The sequence below is a fragment of the Schistocerca gregaria genome, chromosome 7 (genome assembly GCF_023897955.1).
Source record: "Schistocerca gregaria isolate iqSchGreg1 chromosome 7, iqSchGreg1.2, whole genome shotgun sequence".
Classification (NCBI taxonomy): Eukaryota; Metazoa; Arthropoda; class Insecta; order Orthoptera; family Acrididae; genus Schistocerca; species Schistocerca gregaria.
Genome location: NC_064926.1, coordinates 62746689 through 62768198, shown reverse-complemented (window position 1 = coordinate 62768198; position 21510 = coordinate 62746689). Strand labels below are relative to the sequence as shown.

General features: G+C 41.2%; 1 protein-coding gene across 1 annotated transcript in view; it reads left to right on the top strand.

Moving 5' to 3' along the window:
* Positions 1-21510, top strand: part of LOC126281692 (nuclear exosome regulator NRDE2) — a 163645-nt gene that overhangs the window by 130958 nt on the left and 11177 nt on the right. The window contains exon 13 of the mRNA XM_049980860.1: positions 16139-16304. Within this exon, the coding sequence (XP_049836817.1) occupies positions 16139-16304 (166 nt within the window). The remainder of the gene's footprint in view (positions 1-16138; positions 16305-21510) is intronic.

The window sequence follows — 21510 nt, the reverse complement described above, 5'->3', positions numbered from 1 at the left end:
TGCAGGGAAATTCTCACCTGTGCAATTCAGAAAACCTGGTATTGGTGGGAAGGATCAACATGGCACAGGCTGTGAAGTGGTCATTGAAATGAAGGATGTCATGTTGGGCAGTGTGCTCAGCAACAGGGTGGTCAGATGTTTCTTGGCCACAGTTTGTTGGTGGCTATTCATGCGGACAGACCGCTTGTCAGTTGTCATGCCCAGGTAGAATGCAGCACAGTGGTTGCAGCTTAGCTTGTAAATCACATGACTGGAAGGATAGCGGGCAGGACATTTCTCGTCTCAGGGCACAACGAGAGGTAGTCGAAACCCCTGCGGAGAATATAATTCAGTTGCTCCATTCCTGAGTGGTACTGAGTTATAATGGAAAGCTCCTCTCTGGTTAGATGGTGAGATTTTGGGAGGTGGTGGGAGACTGGAAAGATAATGCACGGGAGATTTGTTTTTGTACAAGGTTGGGAGGAGTGAGAACCTCGCTGTGAATAGCAGCTTAATTGCGTCACATCTTAGAGCTGTATATGTGCTGTGTGCAGGACTGAGAAAGATTCCTGATTCCCCCTCGCAGAGAAATTATACATTGATCTAGTAAGCCAGTCAGTCAGGCCGCAGCTCTCAACTGATATACCACCTACAGAACAGCAAATTAAGTGTTTACCTCTTTCTGTCTTTTCCTTGAAGTATATTTATGAAATTTCGTATGTGTTGTTCTATTTAAGAGGTTTAATCTCACGTTTTTGTAAAGGTAAATTCATTCAGTCTGTAGCGCAGTATTTGTTCACTGAACAGTTGGTTATGTAGCTCATCTATGCATCAGCATCTATTGGTGACACATCAGGAGCATAGCAAGTTGCATATCTGTGATTCTGTGGTTAGGATGTGTGCATGCTTTGGGCAGACACAGGAGGAACTGGCCACAGTTCGTGAATGGCTGAATGCGCTTTTGGCTAAGGTCATTCACCTCCAAGCTACTGCCTCAAGATGTAACAGTGGTGGAGAATCTGGCACATTGCACGGGTTCTGCTGCCGAGGTACCGCCTAATGCACCTGACGCGGTGGATCTGCCCTCACTGCAGGGGAGTGGCAGGTGGTAAAGCATTCGCGTCACTTGATTGGGAGGGCCAGTGTGGAGACAGGTTGCCCGACCTTGCCCCTTCACCCTGTGAGTGGGCAGGTGGCTGTTTCTTCAGCAGGGTCTGAGCATGAATATGGGAGATCTATTAAAGGGGTATGAGCCATGATTTAAGGGGTTAGGAGCAAGGGTTATGTAGGGATGGATGAGTATCTGAATTGTGAGCTCCAGTGCTAGGCATATTATGGAGCCCCTTAGATGGATAGTGTTCAGGACTGGAAATATAGCCAATGCGTGTGCCAGTGGTCCTCAATATAAGATGCGGAGGCAGCTTCGACTGTAGCTTTGGAACTGGCACACTGGATGGGAAGGGGGGGGGGGGGTGGTAGCTAGTTATTGGGAGCTCCAACCAACACTAGGTGTGTAATGGAGCCCCTTAGACAGATAGTGTTCTGAGCTAGAAAGAAAGCCAATGTGTGTGCCAGGGGACCTCATCCGAGATGTGGAGGCAGCTCCGCGTGTGGCTATCGAGTGTACAGGTTGCAGTCATCGGCAAGTTAGGGCTCATGTCAGCATAAATGACGTCTGTCGCAAGACTTCTGAGATCATTCTCAGTTCATACAGGCAGCTGATGCAGGTGGTGATGGCTGCTGGCCTCGCACACAGGGTGTAAGCAGTGGTTGCAATTTGCAGCATTGTTCCCAGAGTTGATCAGGGCCTTTGATTTGGAGCCGAGTGCAAGGCTCAATCACAGGCTTTGTGGATTCTGTGATAGTCTTGCTTGCAGATTTATAGACCTGCGTTATCGGATGGGGATTTGTAGGACTCCCCTTGATAGCTCTGGGGTGCACTACATGAAGGAAGCAGCTGCTCCAGTAGCAGAGTATTTGTGGAGTGCACATAATGTTTTTTTTATTTTTGGCTAGACAGTAATTTGAGGTATTCTGACGAAGTCTCACCAGTCAATGTGCCGCAATGGAAATCAGTCCGCATTCAGAACAAAGACACTTCAACTGTCAAAATTTTATCAGTAAACTGTCGAAGTATTTGTAACAAAGTTCGCAAATTTATTGCTCTTCATGAAAGATCTCACAGTCTAATTATTCTTTGGAGCTGGTTGAAACCCAAAGTGATACTGAGCAAGTTGTGGAACATATGAGGTGTGATTGGAAAGTTTTAAGAATGGGCTTGTAATTGTATAGTGGTGGTACTTACATGCTACAGTGATGCAGGTTCTTCAAAATAGTGCCATTCTGACTGAACACCCTGAAATAGCGTTTCCACATTCGTGAAAGCTTTTTCCGGAAGTGTGTTGCAGACGCTCTCTGTATTTGCCTGGATGTCTTCAATCGAGTCACTTCCCTTTCAGTGAAAATTTCAGTTTAGCTAACAGGAAGAAGTCTCCTGGAGCCAAATCGGGGGGATATGGCAGTTATGGAAGCACCGGAATTTTGAATTTGGTCAAAAATTCAACGATGGAGAAGGCACAATGAGCCAGAGCATTGTCATGCTGTAGCACCCAACTCCTCTCTTTCCACTATGCAGGCCTTTTCTTCTGCACCTTTTCACGCAGATCCTCAAGGACACATTTGTAGTATTCCTGGTTAATTGTCTTTCCTCCAGGGATAAATTCTTAATGCACAACACCAGTAGAAACAGAAAAAAGTCACCAACATTGTCTTCACCTTTGATTGACTTTGCTGTGTTTTCTTCAGTCCTGGTGAACCTGGAGTCTTCCACTGCAAAGACTGCACTTTGGTTTCAGGATCATATCCATATACCCATGATTTGTGACCTGTAATTACCCTATTTTCCAAATGTGGGTCATTCTTAGCCCAATTAATCAGTTCTTGGCAGACTTCAAGTCAGTATTGTCCCTGGTCACATTTGGAATGAATTTTGCGGACACTCAATGCATATTCAGATCTTCAGTTAAAATTGACTGACTTGCATAGAAACTTAAATTAAGTTCATCAGCCATCTTCCTAATTGTAAGTCTACGATCGGAGCGCACTGAGTTGTGAACTTTCACAACATTTTCATTCCTTTTTAAGGTGGAATGACAGCCAGACCGTGGTTCATCTTCAAATGATTTGCAGCCATTTTTAAATCATTTGACTGGCTCATACAATTATCTCCAAAAGCTGTTTTTAATAGTTCATAAGTCTCAGAAGCTGATTTCTCAGTTTGAAAACAAAATTTCACACAAACTCGTTGCTCTATTTTTACGTCCATGTTCACGGAGACAGAATTTGGCAACAAGCCCTAACAGATGAGCACTCAGCCAGCTGCCATAATGAATTGAATAAAGGAAACACAGTTTCCTGTCAGAGGGCGTACAAGGATAAGGCAATGACTTACTCCCCACCCTCCATGTACCTGCCTGTCAAACCAGTAAGCAGGAGCGGATCCATTCTTAAAACTTTTAAATCACATCTCATATATCGGAAAGACAGATTAGAGGTGACAGGAGGGGGAGTATTCATTGCAGTTGACAAAAATATTGTCTCCATTGAGGTTGAAGTCGAATGGGACAGTGAAGTTATGTGGTCGCCTATAACAGGTCTAGGTGAGTTTAATTGTGGATTTTTTTACTGGCCACCCAATCTCCTGTCACACTTCTAGAGTCATTCAAAGAAAGTCTGCTGTCAGTTGCACATAAGTACCCAGATTATGCAATACGAATTGGAGGCAACTTTAACCTACCAAGCATTCACTGGGATGTCTATGGAGTCATTGTGGGGATGTAGATAGACAGTTGCGCGAAATACTTTTGAAAAGCTTTCCTGAAAACTGTCTTGAGCAGCTTGCTCAACATTCTCCATGCAATGGAAATATCTTAAGACATGTAGCTGCAAGTAGACCAGATATTATCGACAGTGTCAGCATAGAAACAGGGATTAACGATCATGATGTCATTATAGTAACTATGGCTATGGTTATGAAAGTTAATAAATCAGGAAAGAAGGCTAAGAGAGTGTTTCTGCTAAATAGAGCAGATAAGCTGTTGTTAACATTTCACTTAGTTCCAGTAAGGTGGACATAGAGGGGTTATGGGCAAAGTTTAAGCAGATTGTAAATCGTGGTGTGGAGAGTTATGTGCATAGTGAGTGGATAAAGGATGAAAAAGACCCACCATGGCTTAATGATGAAATTGGGAAGAGGCTGAGGAAGCAGAGGCTATTGCACTTGCAGTTCATAAGAGGACGCATAAATGAAGACAAGCCAAGGTTTGTAGAGATCCGTGTGTCTGTGAAAAGATTAATGCGTGGAGCATACAACAACTACCACCATGATATCTTAGCCGAATATCTGTGAGAAAACCTGATAAAATTCTGGTCTGAGGCTTCCATTCAGTCCCTTGTTGACCAGGCTGGTATGGCAGTTGGAGGTAGCAAAACGAAAACTGAATTTTTAAATTTCACATTCAAGACATCATTTACACAGGGGAATGTCCAATACTGTCATTTGACCATCGTACAGACTTCTGTATGGATGACAGTAACAAGCATCACTGATGTAGAGAAATAACTCAAAGATTTGAAAGCAAACAACTCATCTGATCTGGATGGAATCCCAATTTGTTTCTACAAAGGGTACTCTATGGCATTGACCTCTTACCTAGCTAACATTTATCATGAATTTCTCACCCAGCACAAAGTGCCTTGCAACCTGAAAAAAGTGCAGGCATCTCCCGTCTATAAGAAGGGTAAAAGACCGAACCTGCAACATTACAGATCAATATCCATAACTTTGGTTTACTGCAGAATCCTTGAACATATTGTCAGTCTGAATATAATAAATTTTTTTGAGAATGAGAAGCTTATGTCCAAAAAATACCATGGTTTTTTAAAGCATCACACGTGTGAAACTCTGCTTGTCCTGTACTCACATGCGAACTATGTATGAAGGGAAACAGGCAGGTCCCACATTTCTCGATTTCCAGAAAGCATTTGACACAGTGCCCCGTTGCAGGCTGTTAACGAAGGTACAGGCATATGGAATAAGATCACAGATGTGGGGGTAGCTCGAAGATTTCTAAAGTAATTAAGCCCGGTATGTTGTTCTCAATGGCAACTATTCGTAAGAGACAAGGGCATTGTCAGGAGTGCCCCAGGCAAATGTGATAGGACCGCTGTTGTTCTCTATATATAAACGATATGGCAGATGCAGTGGTCAGCAATCTGTGGTTGTTTGTTGAAGATGCCATGGTGTATGGTGAGGTGTCGAAGTTGAGTGACTGTAGGAAGATACAGGATGACTTAGACCAAATTTCCAGTTGGTGTTATGAATGGCAGCTAGGTCTGAATGTGGTAAATGTAAGTTTATGCACATGAGTAGGTAAATCAAACCTGTAGTGTCGGGATACAGCATTAGTAGTGTACTGCTTGACACAGTCACATAATTTAAATATGTGAACGTAACATTGCAAAGTGGTATGATATGAAAAGAGTATGTGAGGACTGTCATAGGGAAAGCAAATGGTTGACTTATGAAGTTTATTGAGAGAATTTTAGGAAAGTGTGGTTCATCTGTAAAGGAGACCGAATATAGAACACTGGTGCAATCAGTAACCAGTTCTTGAACACTGCTCGAGGGTTTGGTACCTACACCAGGTAGAACTGAAGGAGAACATTGAAGCAGTTCAGAGGTGGGCTGCTAGATTTGTTACCAGTAGATTCGAACATTTAGTATGGGGATACTTCAGGAACCCAAACAGGAATCCCTGGACAAAAGGTCACCATCATACAGTGTGCTAAGGACCATAAAGATAACATATGAGAAATTAGGGCTCATATGGAGGTATATAAACAGTCGTTTTTCCTTCACTCTATTTTCGAGTGGAACAGTAAAGGAAATGGCTAGTAGTGGTACAGGGTACCATCCACCACACACTATACGGTGGCTTGTGGAGTATACGTAGATGTAGATTCACACAAGCACAACACACATAAACATGACCACTTTCTCTGGCCACTGAGGCTGGAAAATGTCCAACTGTACCTAATGGGAGATGTAGTCTGGCATGGGTGGTGGTGGTGGGGGCTAAGGAGGCAGCATGGAGTGTTGAAGCGGAAGGATCTATTTACATACTCTGACAGCCACTATGGAATGTGTGGCAAATGGTACCCTGTATCACTACTAGTCATTTCCTTTTCTGTTCCAGTCACAATAGTGCAAGGGAAAAATGACTGTCTATGTACTTCCGTATGAGCCCTAATTTCTAATGTTACATTCGTGATTCTTACACAAAATGTATGTTTGTGGCAGTGTAATTGTTCTACAATCATATTCGAAGCACTCATCTATCTGGGAACTTATTCTGTATGCTTGTACCTCCATTAATGGTCTTCAGTGAGTCACCATGTGAAATGCTTTCCGAAAATCTGAAATATGGAATCTGATCTTGCACTTATTCCTTAATTTGCAGTATGTCATGTGAGAAAAGAGCAAGCTGAGTTTCGAACAAGTGGTGCTTCCTAGAACTCTGCTCATTTGGGGACAGAAGTGTTTGGATCTCAAAGAAATTTATTACATTCGAACTCAGAATATGTTCAAGAATTCCACAGCAAACTGTTGTTAAGGATATTGGTCCATAATTTTCTTTTATCCTTTTTATATATAGGAGTCACCTGCACTTTTTTCCACTCACTGGAAACTTTGAACTAGGTGAGAGATTCACGATAAATGTAAACTAAGCAAGGGGTCAATGCTGCAGAGTACTCTTCATAAATCGAATTGGGATCTTTCTGGACGTAAACTAAATTGGAATTTGTTTTGAACTGGATGACTTGCTCATTTTCAACTCTTTCTATTGTTTTTCTTTGCTAGGGATACCTGTTACTACATCGTCCATATAAGAGTCTGTGTGATGGTCAAATGAAGAAATGCTTGTATGATTCTGCTGTATGAATACTTTCTTAAACATGAAATTTAAAACTTTGGATTTCCTTTTGCCATATCCTACTGCCACACGGGACTGGTCAATGAATGACTGGCTGAAGTGATTTTATGTAGGACCAGTATTTTCTCGGGTTCTCGGACAGATCTTGTGCTAAAGTACGATGGTGGTAGTTGTTGTATGCTTCGCACATTGATCTTTTTAAAGTTCCACGAATCTCTACTAATTTTTGCATATTCTGTTTGAACTGAGAGTGCAACAGCAGGGTATGAGCGAGGGAAGATGTTGTGTTGCTTGTTGAGCATGCAGGGGCATGGTGAAGACAGGATGTGGCTGCCATGTGCTGTGAGGAGCTTTGAGAGCGGGTGGGAAAGGAGAGAGAGAAAGGAGAGAAGAAGAGGAGGAGAAAAGGCTGTTGGGTTCATTGGTGGAATAGAAGGTTCTGTAGTGCTGGAGTGGTAGCAGGGAAGGGGATAGGTAGTGAAGGACAGGGATTGGCAAATGTTGAGGCCAGAGGGGTTATGGGAACATAGGAGATTGTGCAGGGAGAGTTCCCACCTGCACAATTCAGAAAAACTGGTGTTGGTAGCAAGGATCCAGATGGCACATGCTGTGAAGCAGTTATTGAAGTGAAGAACATTATGCTGGGCAGCATGTTCAGCAACTGGGTAGTCCAGCAATCTGTTGGACACAGTTTGTCAGAGGCACTCATGTGGACAGACAGCTTGTCAGTTTTCATGCATGACTTTACCTACCTATCCCCTTCGCTGCTCCCACTCCGGCACTACACACCCATCTATTGCACCAACCCACTCACTAGTCTCTTTCTCGTTGTATACTTCTCTCTTTTTCCCTCCCCCCTCCCTCAAAATTCCTAGTTGTACCTAGCAGCCCTGTCCTGTCGCACCACACCCCTACAAGCACCTACCTGCATCACTCCACCTTTCCCCACCACTACCCTCCTATCCCTCCACTTCCCCACCCCAGGCTTCTCTTTATACCCACAACCCACTGATTGCTTCTCCCATCATGTGCAGTTGCTGTACACAGATCAACTTCAGTGGCCAGAGAGAGTGGTCATGTGTGTGCAAGTTGTGCTTGGGTGAATGATGTGTGTGTTTACTACTTTAGAAGAACGTATTTTGTGTGGAAGTTTAAATGTATAGCAGTCTTTTTGTTGTGCCTGTCTGTGACTCAGCATCTCCTCCATAGCGTGAATAGCTATCTACTCTTTGCCTAATACTGTCATTATTCTATACTGGATTTTCCTTTGTTCAAAATTGATTGTTTTATTTTATCGATTAGAAATGGTTGATGAAAACCTGCAACTGCAGAAACAATGATTTTGTTTCTTATAGAAAATATTTGCTATTGGCACTCACAATTTTCTTTTACTTATTTCCTGCATGGCATGTTTCCGGGAAAATTTATATTGTCTGGTGTATGGTTGTGTGTTGGTTTAAGGATCACGTAAGAACACTGTATACGTTGAGGAGACTTAAACACACTGGAAGGTTTCAGACTGATTATGTCATGACAAGCAAAGATTTTGAAACCAGATTTTAAATTGTAAGTCAGTTCCAGGGGCATATGTGAACTCAGGCCATAATTTATTGGTTATGAACTGCAGATTAAAACTGAAGAAATTCTAAAAAAATTTCAGATGAAGGAGGGTTATAGATGGAGCATTAGGCAGTTCTGGACTGAAATGGGGGATAGGAATATGTTAGAACACAAAAGGGGTGAGAAAAATAATTTTATTTTATGGCCAGTTTTGGTGTTAATATTTAGCAGTTTCAGCATTAATTTTTCAAATTTTGGTATTGTTATTTTACATAGTTGGTGCTATTTTTGTCATTTCAATGCTAACTTTGCCAATTTCAGTGTTATTTTTGCCTTTGTTAGTCCTTATTTTAATCGATGTTGGTATTATTTTTTAAGAAGTTTGGTAATACTTTTTGACATTTCTGCATTTCTGGTGCCATTTTTTGTCAGTTTTGATACTGTTATTGGCCAGTTTTAATGTTATCTTCTGCCTGTTATTGTATTAGTTTATTAGTTTCTGGTTGTTTATTTTTTAAGTACCGCATGTTCTCTCTCTCTCTCTCTCTCTCTCTCTCTCTCTCTCTCTCTCTCTCTCTCTCTCTCTACCCCATTTTTAAAAATCGATGTCATATAATTAAATATTTTCTTTTAGATGTAAGAGTCTCACCTTTATTTACGATAATGACAAAAGCTGTAGAAATGAATTAAAATTTGTGCCACGACTGTGACTTGAAGCCACATTTGATGATTTCAGAAAGGGAAAAATAGGCTGAATGCGTGAATTGAAGTTTGTATTAGGGAGGGCACTGGGCTAGGGTAGCCGATGCAGCTGTGTTACTAATGCTGCTACGATGTTGTAACGGCTAACACATCTGTCTACTAAGCCGGGTTCAAGTCCTGGCTATGGCACCAATTTTAATAAAAAAGAAGTCTAATCAATTAAAGTAACTGTAGTAACCACGACCACAGCGGGAACGCCTTGTGCCACGGATCGGAGCCGCCAGGCGGGGAAGCCGCCGGCGGTGGAGCACGCACCACCAGGTAAACACAGGGCGAGTCGGACAACAGACCAACGACAACTGACAACAACCGACCACGACCGGCTAAGCGCGACACAACAAGGAAGAGATAAACAACGGAGGCTTGTGGAAACCACAACACCAAACACCAAACGTAAATCCATCCGGAACCAGAGCCAGGCAAATGTCAACAACGAGCAACAACCAGAACGCAGTACCGCCGAGGTAGAAACGAAATCCAGAGCGAGTACCAGACTGGCTGGACTTGGGCAGAGTGGGTCCCTATATACGAAACCGGAGGGAGCGGCTATTGGCCGCTGTCTGCATGTGGCTTAGCGGTGGTGCCCTCACTGCGCAGAATAGATGCCATGGAGACGGAGCCCTCTATGAGCTGACCACGTCCATTTGTTCTGCTGTGTGTTTGACTTCCGTGGCGGAAGGTACTAGAGTAACGACAGCTCGGGAGCCACACACCATTGAAAAGTTTTTCAAAAGAAACCACTGTCATAACTTGGAAGTTCTCTTCTTAAACATGCTGCCAGTTTGTCAACATTTCAATATTGGAGCCTATGCATAGTCTCTGACTGATGGTGCGGGATGACACACTGTTACAGGGAGCCCATACTTGTTCCTGGATGGAAGGAAGAGGTGTGAAGGAGTTACCATGTGCTTGGTGCAAAATGCAGCAATTCTTCAACAGTGATAATGCGTGCACTCTCATTCCAATAAGGGTCATTTCAAAAGTCCTGCACACTGCATATGCATGACCATTATGGTGGCATGATCAAGTTGAAATTCATGTCGGTTGTGAGGGAGACTTTAGGTGTACGGCCTTACATGTGTTTTCTGGTTCATGTGGCTGTGTCATGAGTGATTCATTTTTAAAATGGAAGCTTAAACTGAGTCATATTGGATTACATATAGTGACCAGCATTCCTACATCAAAATTGAATCCCTGCATAGAAAGAACCCAAACGAAATTTGCAGTGATTTGAGAGAGGGATGTGGGAATAGAGTACTGAATCAGAGCACAGTATCCTGGTGGTCTGCTCATTTCCATGAAGGTCGGGTAAGCACTCAGGACAACCCAAGATATGGGAGGCCATCAACTGCAACAGCCTACACGTTTCAGGTTATTATTAATTACTTTTGAAAGATGATTGATTAAAAACATAGGAGAAAATTGCATATGAGGTCAGAATGTCTGATAGTTCAGTTTGCAGAATCATAACTGAAAAGTTAAAGATGAGAGAAGTTGCTATCAGGTGGGTTTCACACAATCTGAGTGAAGAGCAGAAAGCAGGTTGCAAAAGAATTGCTAAATAATTGCTCCATTGTTATAAAACAGAAGTAGAACAGTTTCTGAAAAGGAATGTTGCCCTTGGTCAAACCTGGATACGAGATTTTGAGCTAGAACTGGCGTTTGAGTCATTACAATGGAGAAGCTCTGACCTTCCACGCCTGAAAAGATTCTGCTGCCACCAATCAAAGGTGAAACTAATGATGATGTTTACAGGCAACATGAATGGAGTCATAACTGTAAATAGAGTGTCACAGGAGACATCTGTAACAGGCACGCACGACAAGCTGTTTCTGGAAAATGTTTTGCACTACATCTGATTCCCTCGTTTTGCTAGATAATATAAGACAGCATATTGCCCTACCAATGAGAGAAACACCCTACAAAAAAGGATGGGAAATACTTCCCCACCCATTGTACAGTCTTAATATAAGCCCACCATACTTTGATGTGTTTTCCAAATTAAAGGAACAACTGTGTGGTAAATGGTTTGATACGATTTATGAAGCTCCCAGTGAGGTGGCCTGAATAATCAGAAAGCTCAACAATGAAGGTGACCCATTCCAAAATACAGAAGTTGCCAAAATGTTGGGAAGCAAGAATGGAGATTATACTGAAGGCTTGTATCAGAAGTGTACAATCATCGGTGCTGCAGGGACTCTGCACTATACTCTGTTTACACCTTGGAGCTGCTAGCAATGCCAAGAGTTAATAAAGCCATTTACACTGATGGCACCACCTACCATACAAGAAACAGATTGCTACATGCAATCACCAGCTGCAAGAAACCTGGACAAATCTTGAAGACGGACAGTCCAGTGGCAAGTCAGGTTTAATGCAACTCACAAAATACTAAAAGGCAGCACTACGAGTCATATGGTTATTTGGGGAACAGATTCAGTGGACTCCAATGGCCAGATACCTTGGAGTCATACTATACTATTAGTTATTTGTGAGCACTGACCTGATTTATGTGCTGTTAATAATATAAAGTTGGAAAACTGGGCATAATCCAACCAATAGAAATTTGTGGCTAACAAATGTGTGGGAAAGGGAAATCAAAGTTCTGCTATAGTGTACATTACTGGACGAAGACCACCCAGTACTTAATAAGATTTTCAGCTTCAGGATGACAGGCTGATGTGCTACTGAAGAGGCTGTGACATCATGTTTCATGAACGTGCAACCTCCCATAAAATTCTGTTCATTATTTCTGTACTCATAGTCAAAACTATATTGTGGTCATGTTTTTTGATTTGGGGAAAGCCTACACCTGTTGTAGGACTGGTACCCTTTGTACTCTCTACATGTGGTGGTTCCATGGCCACCTGCCCTGTTTCCTTGAGTAATTTTTAAAAGAACAAGTTTTCATGGTATGTGTGGGTCTGCTTTGTCGGACACCTGTATTCAGGAAAACGGTGTGCCCCCATGGTTCCGTCATGAGTGTAATCCTCTTTGCTATTGCCATTAACCCTATAATGACTTGTCTCCTGCTGGGCATCTCCAGCTCCCTTTGTGTTGGCAATTTTGCCATATAGTGCAGTTCTCCATGGACTTGTCTCGATGAGCGGTGTCTTCAGCGACGTCTCGATAGTATTTGCTCATGGAGCATTGACAGTGGCTTTCGTTTTTCCACTGACAAAACCATTTGTATGAATGTCTGGGGATGCAATTGGTTCCTCCCACCATCTTTACTTTTTGGGCGTGTTGCTCTTCCATTCATTGAAACTATGGAATTCCTGGGGCTTCTGTTTGATACGAAACTCTCTTGGTCCTCCCATGTGTCTTACCTTGCAGCCCGCTGTAAGCGGCCCTTCAGTGTCCTACGTGTTGTCAATGGTACTTCCTGGGGTGCAGATCAAACCATTCTCCTCCATTTGTACCAATCCTTTGTCCATTCAAAACTACATTGTGGACTAAGGGTGCTTTGTTTATGCATCTGCACATCCGTACTTCTTATGCCGTCTCAATACTATCCCCTGTCATGGCATCTGTTTGGCCACTGGTACCTTTTACACTAGCGTGGTTGAGAGTCTGTATGCAGAAACTACTGAACTACTGCTGTGACTTTCTCCTCACCAGATATCCATCCCATATGTCTGCAATGCATGGCCACCCATTCTGTGCCTGCTTCCTCAATGGCTCCTTTGGTCACCAGTCCAGCACGTGTCCATCTTCTCTGTTACCTCCAGGAGTTCGCTTTTGGCTCTTGCTCCAGCAGATTAACTTCATGCACCCTGCAACTTCCTCAGTAGGTGTGAATCCTTCACAACCTTGGCTTCGTGCCATGGCCTGTGTTCACCTTAGCCTTCATTCGCTTCCTAAGGACACTGCTCCAGCCTCACTTTATCACCTTCAGTTTCATGACCTTAGCTTGGAACTTTGTGATAGTACCATTGTGTACACTGATGGCTCTCAGGTTGATGGTGGTGTCAGGTGTGCCTTTGTCATTGGCGGTAACGTTTTTCAGCACACTGCTCAGTATTGACAGCAGAGCTCTTTGCTCTGTATCAGGCCACGGAGTACATCCGGTGACACAAGCTTTTCAATTGTGTCATCTGCTCAGACTCTCTCTGCACCATTCAAAGCCTCTGTACATTGTACAATGTCCATCCTTTAGTGCAACGGGACCAGGAAAATTGTCACTTGCTTGCTCTTGATAGAGCCACTGTGATGATTATGTGGGTTCCTGGTGATGTTGGTCTGACAAGAAATGAGGCTGCTGACACTGCTGCCAAGGCTGCAATCCTTGTACCTCAGCCCACTGGTTCTTATATTCCCTCTGATGATCTCTGTGTTGCCATCTGTCAGGAGGTGGTGTCACTTTGGCATCGCCACTGGTCCTCCCTTCATTGGAATAAGGTCCGAGTTATTAAGCCCCTCCTAACAACTTGGACAACCTCCTCTCAGTCCTCCAACCATGAGGTAGTCATTCTAACTTGGTTGCATATTGGGCACTGTCTTCTTTGCCATTGCCATTTGTTAAGTGGTGCTCCCCCACCACTTGGTGCACATTTTGCCCAACTTTTAACTGGCCATTTCCTGATGGAATGCCCTTTCTTTAACTGTTTATGTTCCTGTTTGCATTTGCCATCTGAGTTATTGGCTGTTTTAGCGAACAACGCATGAGCTGTCGACTGCATTTTACTTTTTATCTGCCACAGCAGTATGGCAAAGGCCATTTAATTTTTAGTTCGGGACCTCCGTTTCTCTATGGTGTATTTTATAGACCATTCTCCACATCCATGTTTTTAGCTGTCTTATCTTCCATTGATTGGAATTGATGTATAGTCATTTTTAACTCCTCTCTTTGTCTTCATGTTTCACAGTTTTGATATGTGCGTGTATGATCCTAGTTGTTTTTGCACCCTAAAACAAAACAACCAAACAATCCACTTCCTTTGTGTTGTGACTCACCGATCTTTCAAAGTGCCGCCACGCAGTTACGCGTGTCCTCTACATGCGGCACTCTCTGCCAGCCATGCAGCATCTACGCCACCTAAGCGGCCAGCCAGCCAGCGGTCGCTAGACTTGGACTCAGTGCTGATTTGACTGTTACAGTGTGCACACATCTTAATCTGTTTACCTGATCTGTGACTTACATGTATTGTGTCGTCCTGCTTGACATAATAACACCTTGCAGGCAACCTGCCTGCCCCATATAATAATGATCTCTACTAACTCCCACTCCTGTGTAGCCATTGTTTTCACCTTCTACCTCTCCCATCTTTCCACTGAAAGCCTTACACATTTTCTTTTATGCAAGTCTGTCCAAAATCTAGCTTTTTTTTCCCTACTTGTTGAGAGTTGTGATCCGTTCTCATCATGTAATTGTATTTGATCTTTGATTTTCGAGCAACAAGTTGTAAACTTCATTTAGTATGGAACTTACTACAAGGTTCCTTGGCCCCTGTTAAATTTGTGTTTAATGGCTATGATAATCAAAAACATTAACATTAGGCCAATTCTCTTTAAAATATATGCTTGACTCACCAGCACATGTCTACAGCTTGGTGATACTGAGTGGATTTTCAGCTGTCTAAAGTCTACAAATTATAACTCTGCATAGAAGTTTGAAATAAATTTTGTCACTATTTGAGACACGTGAGAAGCATATACTTAGAAACTGACAAAAGGAGGATCTGTAAAACTTCAATCATTAGATACAGCTAGACATGAGAAAAGAAGTCACTTCAAATTCACAACTGAAAGAGACAGTGCTTGGCAGAAAATTGAAGTAACAGGGAATTAATAGATGGAATTCAATGTCCTGCTTATGGAAATCTGCACAATCAAGTTTGTATAAACTGAAGATAATCTCTTCTTTTGAAGTTAATGTCGTTTATAATTTTCTACCTCATTTACCTCCTCACCCCATCAACATCCCCTCCCTCCCACAGTGCCCCTCCCACACCTCCCTGTCCTCATTTGCACCACCTGTGTACTTTACTTTTCATGTCTCTTTTATAGATTGTTTTCTATGAATCTCATATCAGTCCTTCATGCTCATATCTGTGGCTTGTGACAGCTGCTCCCTGTAGTAGTACGTTAATTTTTGTCCTGTCTCTGTATTGGTATGTTTCCTTTAAACCAGGGTACTGTGGATGATTTCCTTGTTGGATTCCACAATCATTCCAATTCCCTGCTTCTGGTGATCGAATGCATCTCTAGTTCTGAAAAACTAATATTTTTGTTCACACACATTTATTTGTTTGTTACACATGATAGTGGAAACTCCCAACTTTACTTGGCGTGCACTTGCGTCGTCTTCCACAGTCTCCTCTTCCTGTCTTTCGTGTACCCCTCCCAACACATTTTTCCTCATCATCATCCCTGCGCACTGAATGAACCCATCAGTGCTGGCCCCTGTGTCATATTTGTATCCCAGGCAATTGCTGCCTCTCTCTCCCTCCCTCCATCCCATTCCTGGTCTCCTTCCTCCCTTCTGCCACTTCTCCCATCACAACCCCTCACCTCTGTGTTAAATGATTCTGTATTTTAGACAACTTAATGTGATTTCCCAATAAAAGTGAACTGCACACAGCATTGAGTGTGTTTATTTTTCCCACAAAAGCTGGGTATTATCACCTTTCATAAATTGTGTTTCATTATGTAAATCCCACTGTTCCTATTTACTGCAGATGTGATGGTTTTCGTTGTGTGAAATAGTGTGTAGCACATGGTTCTCATATTCCACCACACACTCACCACCCCCCCCCCCCCCCCCCCCAAAAAAAAAAAAAAGTATTAGAATCGCCGAGTTATTCATAAGTGAGAAATATATTTGCTTTGTGTCTTTGCAGGGAGAGATGTCGTGCAGAGGCTCTCTGGGAGAGCTATATCTGTATGCTACAGTGGCATTGCATAAACACAACTTTTACATTTTCTGTACTTCAAGATGCTATTATTAGAGCCCTGGAGGTTTTCCCCAACAATTTGCATTTCTTGGCAAGTCTTGCTGAATTGCAGGTAAGTAAAATTATCAGTCTTAAGTGTTACATATATTCTTTATAATATGTACTCCTTCTGTAAGACTTGCCTCCTGTTTTTTAAATGCACCTTCAGCAGTCAGACATTGGAGGCGGGGTGTTTACAGTGCATACATGTTCCACAGTAATAATTTCTGATCATGTCGCTGTACACAACATGTCTTGATAAGTAGTTCAAACACAGTAGTTAACTTATGAGTTACAAAGAATGATTCTGAATCGAGAACAATTTATCTGTTAGATCGAACAAAACAATGTATTTCACACTACGAACAATGGATGTCTGAAATTTTTCCAAATTGCATCCAAATGACAAATAACAAGGTGGCAGCTTGACGGAAAATTGAGAATTATTATGGAAACTGAATTTACTGGGAAAGTCAGGTGAATCGATGGGAGTTCTGAAAGACTTGAGCTACTCACTGATGGAAATAAATGTTCTAAGTAATTTTGTTACATATTACTCTGAAATTGTGCTTCAGAAAGAATTAGTTGTGGAGTTTGTATAAAGAAAAATGGAGATGACTTTAAAATTGCATTATTGTTTATTTTCTCAATTGTGTGCTAGCAGACCTCAGTTAATCTTTGTTATTGCTTGTTGGCTCTCAGGCTCCAGGTCTTTTTCCCATTGGTTGGTGCGACAGAGTGTTATGTACAAGTGAGAATTTGTCTAGTGGCTGTGAATTCATCATTCAATTCAAAGCAAAGATCCATATTTGAACACACATTTTATAGATCCTTGATGAATATTCAGGCTTTTGTTCTTTTTTAGCAATTTCAGTGCAAAGTAGTACTTTGCTGACTTCTGTGCTGTGTCATGCTTCAAGTCAACAATGAAAATAGTTTGAAAGTGTCCTGTGCGTTATCACACAATGACACGATGTGACACAGAATTGTGATGGATGATAGTCACGAATGAATTTCCATATGTGATAAGACTAAGTAACTTAGAGAACCGTTGATAAAAATGTGAATCCTAGCTGAACTAACAAGTCATTGGCCCTTAGAAAATTAGTGGCAAAAAATTTGCATTCACATAAAAAAAATTAGTTTATGGAAATCTGAAGTTTCAACATGGAAAGCTTTTAATGAAACAGTGCTGCCACCATGAATAACGACTTGCATACTTTGTGTATGTCATTTGGAAGTAAATTTGAGAATCGTTATCATTGACATGGTTCTGGATCCCACACTTGCCATGAGTTTGTAATGAGTTTTTGTGTTCCTCAATAACGTTCTTTAAAAAAGGGAATAACCTGCATTCTGCTTAAATCAAGTGTAAGAACCTAAGCAGTTGACTTCCCCCCCCCCCCCCCACCCCCCCCCACCCCCATTGTTTAGATACCAGGAACAACCAACCACATGCTACACAGGACATGTGAAAGAGGTGCAATAGTCTCAGACTTCAGAAGACTGTAATAATCCCAATACCAATTGAGGCTGGTGCTGCCATGTATGAGAAATAGAATTACTGAATTACTGAAAACTCAGATTAATAAGTCATTGTGGCAAAGTACTAACACAAATTACTTACAGAAGAATGTTAGCTGCTGATCTGGGTGAAGGTCAGTTTGTTTTTCATTGAAATGTAAAAACATGTAGGGCAATACTGACCGTACAATGTATCTCAGAAGATAGATTTTAAAAAGGCAAACCTATTTTTATAGCATTTGCGGATTTAGAAAAAATCTTTTTATAATGTTGGCTGGAATACACTCTTTGAAATTCTGAAGTTATCAGGGATAAAAATCCTGGGAGCATTGGTTATCTACAACTTGTAGAGAAAACAGTTTGCAGTTATAAGAGTTGAAGAATATGAAATGGTGGCAGTAGCAGAGAAAGGAGTGAAACAGTATTGTAATCTTTCCCCTATGCTATTTAGTCTGCACAGAAAGTAAGCAGTAAAGGACATCAAGGACGAATTTTGAAAGGGAAATAAAGTTCAAGGAGAGGATTTAAAAAAAAAAAGGGGGGGGGATACCAATGGCATTGTAATTCTGTCATACACAGCGAAGGTCTTTTAAGAGCAGTTAAAAAGAATGAATAGTGTCTTGAAAAGTGTCTACAATAAATATCAACCAAAATATAACAAGGGTGATGGAATGTAGTTTCATTAAGTCAGCTGAAGCTGATTGAATTAGATTAAGAAATGAAACACTGGAGGTAGTTTAGAATTTTGTTGTATGGGCAGTAACATAAGTCATGGTGGCAGAAGTAGGGAGTTTTGTCAGGAGTCTGACCTTTGTGGAAACAAAGTGAGGGTGATAAACAGTACATACAAGAAGAGGTAAGAAGTCTTTAAAATGTGATGTTACAGAAGAATTCTGAGGATTAGAAGGGTTGATTTAATAACTAGTGAGCAGGCACTGAAACAACTTGGGGAAAAAGAAATTTGTTGCATTAGTTGATAGCTAAAAAAGGGATAGGTTGGTAGGAGACATTATGAAGCATCAAGGAATCATTAGCTTGGTAGTGGAGGGAAAAAAGGGGTCCAGTCAAAGATATGTTGCAGTAGTTATGCTGATACGAAGATACTTGAAGAGAAGGACAAGTGTGGAGAGCTACATCAAACTAGTCTTACAAGGGAACCTCCCCCATTGCACCCCCCCTCAGATTTAGTTATCAGCTGGCACAGTGGATAGGCCTTGAACTACTGAACACAGATCAATCAAGAAAACAGGAAGAAGTTGTGTGGAACTATGAAAAAAATAAGCAAAATATACAAACTGAGTAGTCCATGTGTAAGATAGGCAACATCAAGGATAATCTGCGCACAGGAGTGCCGTGGTCCCGTGGTCAACGTGAGCAGCTACAAAGTGAGAGGTCCTTGGTTCAAGTCTTCCCTTGAGTGAAAAGTTTGCTTTTACTTTCGCGAAGTTATGATCTGTCCGTTCGTTCATTGACGTCTCTGTTCACTGTAATAAGTTTAGTGTCTGTGTTTTGCGACCGAACCGCAAAACTGTGCGATTAGTAGACAAAAGGAAGTGCCTCTCCAATGGGAACCGAAAACATTTGATCGCAAGATCATAGGTCAACCGATTCCTCCACAGGTAAACACGTCTGATATATTCTATACGACACTGGTGACGGCGTGTGCGTCACATGACAGAAATATGTTCTTGACCCACCTAACTTGTACACTTGGCGAATGGGTAAAAAGATTCTTTTACCTTGCCAGATTTAGGTTTTCTTGTGGGTGTGATAATCACTCTCAAAAAAGTGATGAAAACATAAGAGTTTGTCAGATAATAACTGAAAATAAAGAACTAAACTTTTTACTCAAGGAAGACTTGAACCAAGGACCTCTCGTTCCGTAGATGCTGACGCTAACCAGGGGTCCACGGCGCTCCTGAGATCATAATATCCTTGATGTTGTCTGTCTTTCACATAGACTACTCAGTTTGTATATTTTGCTTATTTTTTCATAGTTCCACACAACTTCTTCCTGTTTTCTTGATTGATCTGTGTTCAGTTTTTCAAGGCCTATCCACTGTGCCAACTTATAACTAAATCTGAGGGGTGTGCAATGGAGAGGTTCCCTTGTTAGCAGTACAGAAAACAACAAGAACAAAAGCAATTCCTTAATTGTTTGTGCTATTGCCAAAGCTCTGCATTGCAGCAGCAAAGCAGTACTCCCAAATTCAGAAACTCTACACAACACGGAACAGTCCAACAAACTAGAAATGTTATAATTAAGGATTTATTTTGATAAGCCTAGCATGATTGATATCAGTACCCTTACAACCCCAACTAGAATTTTTGAAAAAATACCCTAGAAATGTTGTGGATAATAACATAAAATGATCCATTTGTTTCCTAATGTTAGATATAACATCTAACTCCCTCATCACACATATAGACACAAATCAGATCTGTAACTAACCACACACACACACACACACTCACACACTAATTATTACATGCAGAAGCATAATGGACAAATAGTTGAAAGTTATGAAAAAGATGTCACACACAGATCTGATTTGATTGTCAAAAACCAATAAAACCTACAGGCTATGAGTATGTTACCCAACAATTATAAAATAACTTTTTCTCTTATTGTACCACCTATATTTGCATAATAATTGAAGTTAAACACAAGATTTGAAATTGTGGTCTCAAAGTGTCTTACTTAAGAGTGAAATTACTTTTCAAAATAAATATATGTTTTAACTTCATAGCTTAGAAAGTACTGGGCAAAGCTGAGTTTTATTGCTATTATAACTTCAGGTTCAGAGAACATTATTATTCACTATGAAGAATGTGTTTTTTGATAAAAATTATGACAATATTAAAAGATGTTAATGGATCAAAAAGTGTGGATGTTGTACTCGGTGTATTAGATTAGCTGACTATTGTGTCATCTTATGGTGGCTCCATTACTTGTTGAGGAAGGCAGTTAGCTGCTTATAGGGTCTTGGTTATTATTTAATCTCCAGAGTTGTTTAATGATATTGTTGTTGGATCTTTAGGACTTTACAGATACTGGCTTGGCACTTTTCTGCAACCACGTCAGTTCTTCTGGCTCACCTGCGGCTTTGTGTTGATATTTGGCTGGAAAGTTGGCTGGAACATTGAAGCTTCAGCCTATCACTTTACTCTGGGTTATCTTGAAGTTTTTGTAGCTGCATCTGGGCCACATTTCCCCATATTGCAGAGGCATAGTCCATGACAGGGCAGATGAATAGCCTGTAGATTGTAAGGCCACTCTCAATGGATCAACTACATTTCAGTTTCTGCAATTTACAACCTATCAAATTTAGATGAGTTCAGTTATTGAATGGAGTTACACCTGGATAAATAATAAATATTTGTTTCTGACAACTCTGAACTGAGAAAATATTGATGAAAATTGTTTGATTCAAGAATGTATTACTGAAGAAAATTCCTCAGTAACTCTTTTGTGCTCAGGCTTTTCATATGAAATTGAAATTTCTGGTAATTTTTTTCAAGTTTGGATGTACTTGTACTTTTTGGAAAGAATATTGTTTTTAAATACATGCAGTTTAGCCTCAAAAGTGCAAATAAAGCCTATTGTAACAATAACTGCTTTGTTTGTGCCTTGAATCTTTATGTTCAACTTCTTGCAACACTAGCACAAGTAGGAAAAAAATATCAATTTCATAAATGATTTAACGTTCATTAACTGAATATTGCAAAATTTTTCTTCATTTTTTTGAAAACAG